Genomic DNA, 13,303 nt, shown 5'->3' on the forward strand with positions numbered 1-13,303 from the left:
GGTTTTGTGTGAACCAAACAAACAGGTTAATGACAGACGAGAGGAGGAGTTTATAGTTCGACGACCGCGGGCCGAATTTCCTGGAAGAGGACAAACTATAGATGGAGGACAGCAGATGATGGACAGTTCTGAGATCAGCTCCACAATACCAAAACAGAGTCAGATAGCAGGTCTGAACATGTAATGGTTGTGATTGACCTTTGACAGCTATGGAATACATTACATGTTGAATGTGTTCATTCTGTGTGGCATTTAGGCAGAAAACTGTCCATGGAGCAGTTCCTGCGGAAGCTTCCAGAGACTGTGGTGAAGGCAGGCAAAGTGATTAGCATACGGGACTCAGTAAAGGCTCATCTACTGGTTAGTATAGTCAATTCTGTCAAATTCAAGTTGCATTTCCTATTGAATTGAATATTTGGAGTCCGCTTTATTTTAAAGGGCCCTATTATACATTATAAAGGGTCATATTTTGGTTTTAAGGATCTCCAACAACAGGTTGACCTGCATGCAATGTCAAAAAACACTTTTATTGTCTTAAAATAAGCATTTATTTTTACCTAAATATCCCAGTGACTTCCATACGATTCCTTCAGCGATTCATTTGTTCGCTTCATTTGTTCCTTAGCGCAAAAGCTAATCTGCGCCAATTGGACCGATGACAGCCTGTTGTGATTGGTCGACAGCATTCAGCGAGAGACTGAGTGAAATGCCCAGCACGGCTTATTAGCAATATTGAAGTAGTCAGAGTGCAGAGTGTATGTGTGAGCATACCTGCCAACACTCCTGTTTGTTCTGGGAGTCTCCCGTATCTCCAATCCATCTCCAGCCACCCACCCATTTTATCATTTATCCCAGAAAACTCCTGTAATTTAAAGAGTTAACCAGATACAATACACAAGGTTACAAGTAACAAAACACAATTAAATACATCATTTGCAAGCTAGAGAAATCAATGAGGCAGCCATTTTAAATCGCATTTACTCACATTTGTTAAATGGAGGAAGAAACTGATCCATGAACTGTGTACTGTAAAGTTCCTGTCAAGCTCTGACAAAGTCCCATACATCAATAGTCTTTTCTGATCCTTCCTTTAACAAATGGCTGATGAATGCCCCGTTGTAAGTGTGTAGATTGCTGAGGCACTCGTCAGAAAAATGACAGGGGAACAGCTCGAGGCTGGGCTATAATGCCGAGGTATTTTTGCAGAAATAAACTTGAACCACTGACTCTTCACAGCCTCATCTTTGAGTAAAGAAAATAACACTAACTTCCCCCTCAGACTTCCAATAATATTCCTCTGAGCACAGCGTCTTCATGACTTGATTCAACCGTGATCTGCCACAGTGTTTGTGAGCGGGGCTGCAGGTTTCAATTTCCCTGGGTTTGCGCGCACAACAACTGGGCGGGGCTTAAGTTTTGTATCAACGTAACGCCAGCACGGCTAAAGACTCGTTATCAAGACGATTCATTTGAACCACTTTGAGTCGACTCTTCTATAGATGAATCAATAGTTTTAAACATGGTGCACTTTCAGATTTAAGCCTTAGCTGAGTATTTCACTTCACTTAGAGCTGTGTTACACACTAGATGGAAGGTCAGTTTCAAAAACCCATAATAGGGGCTCTTTAAGGTGCCTTTGTTATGTTGGGGGTAACACGAGTTACATAATAATATTACTTTCCTTATTACTTATTGACAGTTGAGTTACTTTTTAAAAAATGTAATGCGAATTGCCCTTTAGTTTAATTAATAAGCGTTAAAAAAAAATTGCTGAATTTAAATGAACAGTCATGTTGAATCACGCACTTAATGAGAGAATATGCATCCAGTGGGAACAGACAGAAACGAAGATGGCCGGCCAGAGTCTTACATTTCTACAATGGAAGTATTCTCAAAATTTTTAACATCCAAGAAAAGGAAAAGGGGATTCTCTCAATGGACAGGGATTTTTACTTGAGTAATAAGACAAAAAGGTGGCACGGTGGCTCAGTGGTTAACACTGTCGCCTTACAGCAAGAAGGTTGCTGGTTGGAGTTTCAGCTGGGCCAGTTAACATTTCTGTGTGGAGTTTATATGTTCTTCCTGTGTTGGCGTGGGTTTCCTCCAGGTGCTCCTTTTTCCCCCACAGTCCAAAAACATGCGCTATTGGTGAATCGCATGAACTAAATTGTCCATAATGTATGAGTGTGAGAGTGTTTACAGGTGTTTCCCAGGACTGGGTTGGGCTGAAAGGGCCTCCGCTGTGTAAAACATGCTGGTATAGTTGGCGGCTTGTTCCGCTGTGGCGACCTCTGATAAATAAGGGACTAATCTGAAGGAAAATTAATAAATGAATAAGACAAAAAGTACAAATGTTGTCTTAGCCAGGTAAAAAAAAAAAAGTAATGCAAAAGTACCTCAAAAGTAACTTAACACATAAGTAACCATGAAAAGTAACTAAGTAACACAACTAGTTACTTTTTTGGGGGAGTAACTCAATATTATAATGCATAACTTTTCACAACATTGGTCCTTGTTACAGAGTAACTATTCATTTAATTACTGAATAATATTAATTAATTACAGTTCTTACTTTGTGGTTAGGGTTACTATGTGAGTTAGTTACATTATTAATTGTAATTACTATAGCAAGTACATGGAACATGTAAAAAGGACATCTTAAAATAATAGTGTTACCAAAATATGTTTTGTCAAGGGCCTCTCTGATGATGCCAAGAGTCGTTCAGCAATCATTGTGGAAACATCCGCCCTGCAGAGCTCCAGGGAATGGTACGGTAAATTCATGACTAAACCATGTTCGGTAGCTTCTGACGGTGTTAACCCGTGTGTTGTGATTTAGTGAGAATGACTCCTCAAAGTCAGCAAAAGATGTCAGCACACTGCGAGTGAAGTCTGAGGACGGCACGGACACATTCATCATCAAAATGTACTTCACTGAGACCATTGGAGATCTGCGTCAATACCTGGATGTGAAAAGGTTTGAGATGTTATCAAGTTATCATAAATATGCCACAAGTTGTAGGTGACATAATGCTAGTAGTTTACGACAAAGGTTTGCAAAAGAGCATCTCTGAACAAACTGAAGTCAAAACCTGAAGCGAGGCTGCACCTGGAAGCTTTAAAATGCTGCTTTTGGATGGGGAGGTGACTTTGTCTGATCGAATTTCCAACAATTCTGTGCATTCCCATTTATGATAACAGAGCTAAAATAAATAAATAAATAACATGGTGTCTCAAAGCACTGCTTGGGTCATTTCCATGCATGTTCAATGCAGTTCTAAAGTCAAAAGGGGGACTAAACTGATACTAGCAGGCTGTGCCTATTAAAGTGGCCACTTAATGTATACTGCCCAGTCATTTCATGATAACTAATGCAATAATTTTAGTTATTAATTTGGCTCTATCCTAAGAAGCTTCTTTCTGACAAATAGTAGCATTACAAAGGAAAAGAAACACAAATCATATTCTTGTTCAAAACTAATTCAATACTGAAACAACACTATTTTACTCCTAATGTACTGTATTTATAAGCAGAATCGTTCCTGAAGTTGTCTTGTTTTCTTTTCAGAGGTCCGAGTGCTGCATCGTATGACATCATTAGCGCATTTCCACAGCGGAGATACAGTGATGACACTCAGACGCTGCTGGCGTGTGGTTTGACTCCAAATGCAGCGCTGCTCCTGCGTGCACAAGCTCCAGCTCACAGACACTGAGCTCAAACACATCCAGTCTCCAGTGAGCTGAAATCCTCTTTAGCACACTTTAATGCTGCTGACAGTTTTACTGATCATGCCTCTTAGTTTGAATTTTGGAAATTAATAAATCTGTGAAGTCTGAAAATGACATTAAAGTAATTCAAAATACAATATAATATGGTAATACTGAAGCTATGATAAAAAGGAAAACTTTTTTTTCTCCTTTAGCATCGAATCACGAGGTGACACCCAATCCATAGTCAACATGGTTTATGACTGTTTATCATGCTATTGTAAAATCTTCCAGCGAAGTCTACAAATATTATCACTCTATTTACATAAACAACCAATGAAATGTCTTTTACACATTTTTGGGTGTTTGAGGTCATTAAACATTTAAACCTCCCACTAAATTACAGGTTGGACTGCTGTAAAGGGATAGTTCACCTAAAAAATGATTCTCATTTATTCTCCTTAGTTTCTTCCTGCAGTTGAACACAAACAAAGTCTCTTTAAGGCAAGTCATTTCACTCGGCGGCCATCTCTGAAACGTCTCTCGGGCAGTATCCTCAGGCATTCTGTCTGATTGGGAAACATTAAATTCTCCAAAACTGTTTGCTAAGCCTACAATTACATTACATATTTAAAATCCCCAATACAATTAAACAACATCTGTCTCATGAGTTTAGTTTCTAAACGTTTTCATGTTGCCCAAGCTAACGCGCATTCACACTCGAAAGGAACAAAATCACAACCAACCTCATTTATGGCCGTTCTACACATTAACATCCTCTGAATAATGCCTCACCAGATCACACTGGCCTTGATGGCGAATCTCCTACAGAAATGACAGCGACTATTTGTCTACAAGTTTGTGGGGCATTTGAGTAGTTGCTGTCATGTGCTGTGCATTTGACAGGATGGACTATACCTCGCATTTGTTTCATACAGATTACAAAACCAAATAACTTATCAAGTGCACTTAGTTCATTTAAAAGCACAGTTTTCAAGCTTTATGTGGATATATTTCTTATGTCTGTGAAGCAAGTATTCACTGAGATTCCAGTGCGTTTGTGGACCACCAAACTGTTGTAAAAGCACACGTCTGATCCAAGCTCCTCCCCCAGAGAATCATCAGTCTCAAGTGATCACTGATTGGCTGCTGTACAAGTAGGTGGGGCTTCATTCACCATATTGACATTACACTTTTTCCCCTTTAAAACTATACAAGTGACATGGTGTGTTGTCTTGTGTATTCTAGAGTCTTCGACACAAAAGAAGATGTTCTGAAAAATGACTTTCATTGTAGGAAAATAAAGTTACTCTGGAAATCAATGAGCGCCAGCCATCAGCATTTTTCAAAATTTCTTCTTTTGTGTTCAACAAAAAAAAAAAAACTCAAACAGGTTTTGAACAAGCAAAAGATGGCAGAATTATGATTTTTGCGTGAACTATCCCTTTAACTACTAAATACTAATGGTTATTGCACGCTGAATCTGAATTTTTGTCTTTAATTTTCGCACATTAAAAACTAAAATTTTCACCTTATGAGAGTCGTATTGACACACTGCCTCCCAAACTTTCTTCCATCATAAAAAAATTTAAGCGTGTTCATTTTTTTTTTCTTTTTCGTTTTTCGCATCTGAAAAAAATGCTTTGAGAGGTATTTTGACAGTTCAGAGCCACCGTAAAGCCGTACTTGAGGACATGGATAGTTGAAAACCCATATGTTGGATTCAGTGACTGGTGCACTTCTTACCTGCTCCTATTTGGGGTCTGTGTGTGTGTCCATACATTTGACGTACTGTCCATGGATATTATAATTAAAAGCTAAGACGCCTTATGGTCTGTTTCAGTCCGTTGCTCCAATGTCAACGCGGCCGCCATCTATTATAAAACCTATAGGTACTGCCAGTCTCTGTTCAGGATTTATTTACGTACAAAATCTGCAAAGTCTCAAACAATATTCAAAATTCCACTGATTTCCTGAAACAAACTTGGCATTTCACTATAACCCAGCGCAGATCATTGGTAAGGAATATTGGATGAACATAATATGCAGCATATTCCTCTTTCTACTTGGGAGAAGTGAGCAGAAGAAAGTATCACTGCTTGAAAAGACTGCTAAATGTTTTGTGTGTTTGTTTTTTTGGAATGGATCAATTAATACGCATCAGACTCGGTGTGCAAGGTTTGTGCATGTGACAAATTTTTCACATATAAATACAGAAGAAAAATTTAATTTCAGACTTCAGTGAGCAAAAACCTTAATAGTTGCAGAAAATCTATTATATAAACAAATAAATTACTATTATTTATCAAAATTAACTGTAAAACTTCATACTGAATTTTTTTTTAAATTTAGTAAGATCTAATTTACAGAAGAACAAATTAATAAAACACAGTTTAAGCAAAATTATACTAAAGTTTAGAAAATAATCATGAAATCAGCATCATCCATAATGAAACAAACAAACAATTTTACATAAGAAATACAAATCTTTATTATTAAAAACTGTAACAGTTTAAGACGAAATGTCTGATTTATATACACATATATTAACATTTAGTGTTGTTATAACGTTTTTTGGCATATTAGTCTTGTCTGGCTGGTTGTAAGTTAAACCTGAGTTTACAATACAAAAAAAAATAAAAATCCTTAGATGCACGTCAAATCCCATTCACACTCGTTAGTAAAGTTTCTGGACCAGAATACAATTCATCACGCAATATTCCTCACGATAAGTGGTCGCTTTTACCAACAGAACTACATGAAACAGGAAATGAAATTCGCTTATTGTTTACATTGATATGTCATGTAAGGTAATTGACTTGACTGAACGCAAGGCACCTGTGCTAATGTTTATCATGCACTTAAGCAATATTTGCTTCACCAGTTGGTTTCCTCTAATGTATTGATTCAGTGACGTGGCCAAAACTAATTATCAACCAGACGGCAAACACATCACGGATTACAACAGCGCCATAATATTTTACAGGCAAGATGATGCTCCACCTAAACACACTTACATATTATAAAACATTTTTTTAGTGTGTTAACTTTGCAGCTGTAAAGAGCCTATTACTGCAATGAGGTATTAAAAATAGTCAAAAAATGACAGCATGAATATCTGATGCATCTTCAGGAAGAGGTCCAATACCTTATTCATTTAACAAAGAATTAGAACTTGGTATTACATGGATAAAGAGGAGTCTGCAAACCATAATGCTGTGTACATTAAAAACAGGTCCGTGTTTGTAGTCTTGTTAATAATGTTATGGAATGTCTATTGTCCAAATGTACACCTCATGAAGCTTTCCTTGTCGTTTAGTCTGATCTCAAACAGTCAGAGGTGGCCAAATGTTTCCTCAGTCTTAGATTTGTGTTTAATGCGATGCTTTCTGTTTGCTGTGTGATAATGAATGTCAGTTAATGCAGTGTTTCTCAACTACGTTCCTGGAGGAACACCAGCTCTGCACATTCCCATGTCTCCTATACTAAACGGACCCGGTTCAGATCATCAGCTCATTAGCAGCGATTGAAAGACCTGTAATGGCGCCACAGACAAAGGAGACATACAGTGTTGGTGGAACATGGTTGAGAGACACTGAGTTAATGCACTTTTGTCGTCTGATACTTTAGGCTATTGCAAAAAAATTAAATAAAATAACCCCAAATGACATCTCAGTTGCACAAAAATATTAAACATCATCAGTTGATTGTCAACTTCATCACTGGCGTTCCCAAATGCATGGAAAGCTTTATATTACATCACTCACTTTCCATAGCACACACAGACAACAAAATATCTTAGAAAAATATCTTTGTATAAAAATATCCCTCTGATTTTTTTTCCGAGATTGTAGTGTCTTTTTTTTTTTTCGAGGTTTGTTTCTGTAGTGTCTTTTGAAGGCACGTGTGATGTGGATTTACCCTTGTTGAACACATTCTCATTGAGTGATGCAGTTTTCTCCCATATCCTGAGCGTATCTGTCTGAGACTGTAGTTCTTAATTCCTCCACGTCTCGACGGAGCTGTTGGGCTTCATTCAGCTTCTTCTGCAGGCCTTCAGGACTGAGCCAGTCGTCCCACTGCTCTGCTACTGGAGGAGGAGCTGCTGGAGACACACAGACGGGGAAACTGTCAGTCACTGCTTTTGCTACACAAATAACACTACTGAGCTGATAGAGGAGTTTTGCATAACTGCAACTTCTACAATACAACCACCAAAGAATCACAAGCATTGCCAAAATATATTTCCAAATGATTTCAATGTTATGTTTAGAAAGATATTATATTTATTTTTTAAAAATATTCTTCATTAGTAAATATGCGGTTTGATCATTTTGACTCATTATTATGTACAAATACTCTGCATTCATTACGACAAATTGTTACAATAAAAATGTGATAAATACTACAGTTAATGACATGCCTAACCAACATAAACAAAAATATATAATAACATAAAAAAAACTTATTTAATTAAATCTATTCAAATTAAATGCCTAAAAAAGAAACAGTTCATTAACATTAAATAAGCTATATAATAATAATACAAGAGATTAGATAAACAAACAACATTTTAAAAAATCCCATTTAATAAAAACAATTAAAAATATTCCTAAACTGAATAAATTTTTAAAATAATTTAATCAATAATTTATAAATATTTATAATTTATAAATAACAATTTAATAATTTATTAAAATTAAATTATATAAAAATGTAGAATATGTTAAATAACATGAAATGTATGAAAAGCTACATCTAAGAAAAAAAAAATTAAATTATAAATAAAAAGTATTTAAATTAAATGTCTAAAAATAAAGAAAATCTTTTACACAAAATAAATTACATAATAATAAATAGCATTCAAATGGACATCAAAACTATATTTAAAAAAATATATAACTTGGTAAATAATTTATTTTAAAATAAGAAATAAAATGTATTCAAATAAAATACATAAAAAAAAAAAAGAAAAAGATTAATTTATATTAAATAATATCAAAAATAAAATGCATTCAAATTACGATAATAAATGTTTTAAGTAACCAAATTACACTAAAACAAAATACATAAACAAAATTAAATTACATTTAATTATTTAAAAATGTGAAATATGTTAAATAACATGATATTAAATAGATAAAAATCCACATTTAAAAAAACTAACATAACATTAAAAGTACTCAAATTAAATGCATAAAGAAAATTTTTAATTTATACAAACATTTACATAAATAATATTCAAACTGACATCAAAAACTATTTAAAACATCTAACTTAATAACTAATTTTAAAATGAAAAATGAAATGTATTCAAATTAAATGCCTAAAAATAAAATTAAAAAAAAGTTCATTTACATGAAGCTACATAATACATAATGTGATAAATAACATTCAATAAACAAAATACATTTAAAAAAATCTCATGTAACAATACAAAAAAATATTCTTAAAATGAATAAAATATACAAATAATTTAGTAAATATTTTATTAACAAATATTAATTACAAATAAATAAACTAAATTAAATTACATCCAATTATATAAATTATTCTTAAGATGAAAAAATACTAAAATTACACAAACAAAATACATAAAATTACATAAAAATATAAAATGTCAAATAAATAACACAAAATTAAAAGTATAAAAAGCTACATTAAAAAATAAATGAAAATAAACAAGTATTCAAATTAAATGCATTAAAATAAAGAAGATCTTTAATTTACACAAAATAAAATTACATAATAAATAACATTTAATAGACGTCAAAAACTATATTTAAAAATTCTTATTAAATAACTTTAAAATGAAAAATAAAATGTATTCAAATTAAATACAAACAGAAAAGGAAAATTTATATTAAAAAAGATGAAAAATAAAATTTATTCAAATTAAATGCATAAAAAAAAAAAGAAAAAAGTACATTTATATTTAATGAAACAAATGACAGTAATAAAATGACAAGAAAACAAATTACACTAAAATTAGTTACATAAAAACCATAATTAAATTACATTAAATTATAATAAAATGTAAAATAAGTTAGGGTAAAAACAAATAAACGCTTCAAATACATAAAAAAAAGAAAATTACATTAGAATTAAATCAAAATCAAATGACATTACATTTTGACCCCATGCACACTTACTTTCATTATTGAACTAATACTTTGAATTTTACTCTTTAAATAAATGTTTTAATCTAACAGACGATCATTTGAAATATGCTGATAAAAACAAAGCTAATACTCACTACATAAATATAGCAATTTTATATTAAAAAATATTTACTAGTTTATTTTTTATTTTTTTTTACATTTCTTTAGCTGAGCTTCTACCATTCCTAAATAACATCCTAATATTCAATTCCTGTCAAAAACTAAATATGATGCTACCTTGTCAAAAATGTATTATACTGTTACCCTATCTTAGGTCCATTTTAACTAGTGTTCTCTCTAGTATGCAGACAGCAGAGGGCGCACTCACATGCAATGCCGAGCAGCATGGAGAGGTTTGGGTCGTGGCCCTGAGCCCTCTGCGTGAGGACGTTGCAGAGGGAGCGCAAGTCACACAGACAGGCCGCCATCTCTCCATGCAGCCTCTGGGTGAGTCGAGCTCCAGCAGGCAGCAAACCACAGCCACTGGATGGCTCCTCGCCCTGAAGACGCTCCTGCAGGGTTAGATTATGCTCCATCAGCTCCTGGTTCTGCACTGAGAGCTGAAAGACACACAAGCACCTCAGTTCTCCAGTACACCATAAAAACACAAAGACAAAGTGCTGAATGTGCAGCTACTGACCTCCTTCATAGCGCTGTGTAACTGCAGGAGATTCTGCTCTTTGTCTGCAGTCTCCTGTCGCAGAGCCTGACTGATACACTCCTCCTGAGAGATCTGCTCCTCCAGAGTCTACAGCAACACACAAGTTTAGAGTTGTAACGTATTTTGATTATATAATCTAAACTGGGGGTCACTTGGTGATTTTCAAAAATCTAATTAATTTTATTAAACTATTAGAATTACCATATTTTATCCACAACCTACAAAATACAAAAATAGTAGTTTATAGTTACAGCCTTTCCATTTTTATTTTGATTGAATTGCAACCCTTGGTGTGATTATATTAAAGATACAGTAATGACTTTAAACCACACTGAACTGAGCTAAACTGAACTGAACTTAAACACTAAAAACTGAACTACCCTGATCCAGTTACTATGACCATTTATGTGAAGCTGCTTTGACAATCTAAATTGTAAAAGCACTATACAAATAAAGCTGAATTGAAAAATTGAATTAAATACAGCAATAGCACCATTGATTTTATGGCAGAAGGTTAAACTTTTTCATTATTTTAATGTATGCGAGTACAGTAAATGTCAAAGAATAGACTTATTGGTGTGTGCGCTATTGAATGCAAGGTTTTCACATTTATAACCACCTCAGAGGATATTGGGGGTCGCGAGTCATTGGCATTTTTATTTTGGGGGTCAAGAGCTGAAAAGTTTGGGGACCCCTGATTTAAACTATGACTGCTGAATATATACAGTGCCCAGTACGAGTAGACCCATTTTTGAAAATGAATGTTATTATCCATTTCTCAGTGTATATAGACAATATATTTTGGTGCATTTCAACAAAATAGTTTTCTTAAACCGTTATATCCATTAAATGAGTGTGTGCTCATCTAACAAAGTTTTGAGAAAAATTACAAACTACAACATTTCAACTAATCTTTATATTTTTCTTGATTTTTACAGTTTATTCAAATTTATTCAACATTTTCCACCAATATATTAATTTGGGTGGTGGAGTTCACACCAGACAGGGCAAGCACAAATTAATTTCAATATTCACTTCTGTCTGCCTGGTGACTCTAGCTTTGTTGCTAAATGGCCAACATGGATTTTATTGACAGTAGCTGTGTTATTGTGCATTAGGAAAGGTGAAAAACAGGGTAGATTTGTTCCGCTTGTTAGTTTAGCTTACATTTTGGTTTGAAAACAATCTTTATTAAAACAAACAATTTCTTATTTACCAAAAAGACACCTCTAGTGGTGTCACGGTGACAAAGTGGGTAGCACAATCGCCTCACAGCAAGGAGGTCGCTGGTTCGAGCCCCGGTTGGGTCAGATGGCAATTTCTACGTGGAGTTTGCATGTTCTCATGGTGTTGGTGTGGGTTTCCTCTGAGTGCTCCGGTTTCCCCCAAAAGTCCAAAGAAGTGGTATAGGTTAACTGAATAAGCCAAATTATCCATTGTGTATGTGTGAATGCATAAGCATGTGGGGGCATCTGCTGCATAAAACATATGCTGGATAATAACTGGACCATTCATTCTGCTGTGGCGACCCTGATTAATAAAGGGACTAAGCCGAAAAGAAATGAATGAATCCTTTTGACACCAAGCTGATGCCAGAAAACTAGCAGCAAAAAATGAAGACAGTGGATATTTGTTTAAAAATGGTGTATAGTGCAAATGTAAAACTTGTGTAAATGTTAGACAGTATAACTTCTTGTATAACATTTTGTCAATAGCAAAAATGAAAAAATAAATTGTAATTCATCTGAATGAAGTCTTTACCCTGATCTGTGAGCCAAGCTGCTCCATCATCCTGAGCTGCTTTTCGATAACCTTAAAACAAATTAGGCCAGTACCTTAACATATTTCAACAGAACATTTATTCAAATTAATTCATGAGTAGAGCCATGCATCTGCACTATTAACAAATTCCTGTTAAATTACTAGTGTAAATAAAGAAAAATGAGTTTGACTAAGAACCTTTTTGAGTCGCTGCTGCTCATCTTTTAGTGCAGTGTTTTCTTCTCGAAGCTTCTCGATGTCAAGGGAGGGCAACCTCACTCCATCCTCAAGACTCTCCTGCACTCTGTTCTGAAGACTAAAACACAAGCCAATCATATAGTAAAGCCTAAAAATCTTCTATATGCAGACTCGCAGCGATGGCGTCATCTGCATTTGCCCTACCTGGTGACTGTCGTGAGCAGTTCTCTCTCCTTGCGTCTCTGTTCTTCCAGCTGTATCTCTTTGTTGCGTACAGCAGTGTGAGCCGCCTCCAGCTGGACTTCCAGATCTTTGACCGTGGACTGCAACTCAGCAGCCCTCTCCTCCACCTCCTCCAGCTGCAAAACAACAACCACAACTGCATTTTAGAACAAGAATTGAAGAGTGTAATAAAAAATAATACTGTAAAATATTTTTACGGAATTTACAATTAGGGATGAGCCAGTATATGACAGTATGATAACCTTGGATAAAAACTTTATGGTATTGTGATTACTGTTCTAAAATATATTCTTTTTAAATGTCTGGGTAAAAAAACTACTTTCTTCCCCTATTTAACACAATATATTGCATTTTACAAAACGTTTATAATATTTTGAAACCATAAACATGTCAGCCTAAATAATTTAAATAAATCATTGACTTCTGCTATCTTCGTTAGATTCAAAAACTCAGATTTCTTTACAACGTGCAGTTCTGTAAGGCTCACTTTTTCCACCATGTTCACACTGAAGATCACCAATTGGTTCAAGAGAATCTTTACTACCACATTCATTGGATTTGCGGCACGAGA

At 34.6% G+C, this 13,303-nt stretch overlaps 2 protein-coding genes across 33 annotated transcripts in view; one reads left to right on the top strand and one right to left on the bottom strand.

Annotated features, from left to right (window-relative positions):
* Positions 1–6,351, top strand: part of ubxn11 (UBX domain protein 11) — a 43,399-nt gene extending 37,048 nt beyond the window's left edge. For 6 of the 19 annotated variants that reach the window (XM_087287784.1, XM_087287787.1, XM_087287788.1 and 3 more), the window contains 5 exons: positions 26–170; positions 257–360; positions 2,696–2,769; positions 2,840–2,977; positions 3,569–3,840. In XM_087287784.1, the coding sequence (XP_087143910.1) occupies positions 26–170; positions 257–360; positions 2,696–2,769; positions 2,840–2,977; positions 3,569–3,713 (606 nt within the window). In that variant the 3' untranslated portion in view covers positions 3,714–3,840. Of the gene's footprint in view, positions 1–25; positions 171–256; positions 361–2,695; positions 2,770–2,839; positions 2,978–3,568; positions 3,841–4,739; positions 4,870–4,956 lie in introns of those variants that run through there. The other 13 variants (XR_015511940.1, XR_015511932.1, XR_015511935.1 and 10 more) reach the window with 5 other exon arrangements.
* The window catches only part of cep85 (centrosomal protein 85), a 51,529-nt gene continuing 44,400 nt past the window's right edge, over positions 6,175–13,303 (bottom strand). For 4 of the 14 annotated variants that reach the window (XM_087287708.2, XM_087287707.1, XM_087287711.1 and 1 more), the window contains 6 exons: positions 12,694–12,848; positions 12,490–12,607; positions 12,292–12,342; positions 10,510–10,617; positions 10,198–10,429; positions 6,175–7,810 (listed from right to left, as the gene is read on the bottom strand). In XM_087287708.2, the coding sequence (XP_087143834.1) occupies positions 7,647–7,810; positions 10,198–10,429; positions 10,510–10,617; positions 12,292–12,342; positions 12,490–12,607; positions 12,694–12,848 (828 nt within the window). In that variant the 3' untranslated portion in view covers positions 6,175–7,646. Of the gene's footprint in view, positions 7,814–10,197; positions 10,430–10,509; positions 10,882–11,275; positions 12,343–12,489; positions 12,608–12,693; positions 12,849–13,303 lie in introns of all 14 variants that reach the window. The other 10 variants (XM_087287706.2, XM_087287705.1, XM_087287709.1 and 7 more) reach the window with 3 other exon arrangements.

Source organism: Danio rerio, chromosome 16 (assembly GCF_052040795.2).
Source record: "Danio rerio strain M-AB ecotype USA chromosome 16, GRCz13ab, whole genome shotgun sequence".
NCBI classification, from domain to species: Eukaryota; Metazoa; Chordata; class Actinopteri; order Cypriniformes; family Danionidae; genus Danio; species Danio rerio.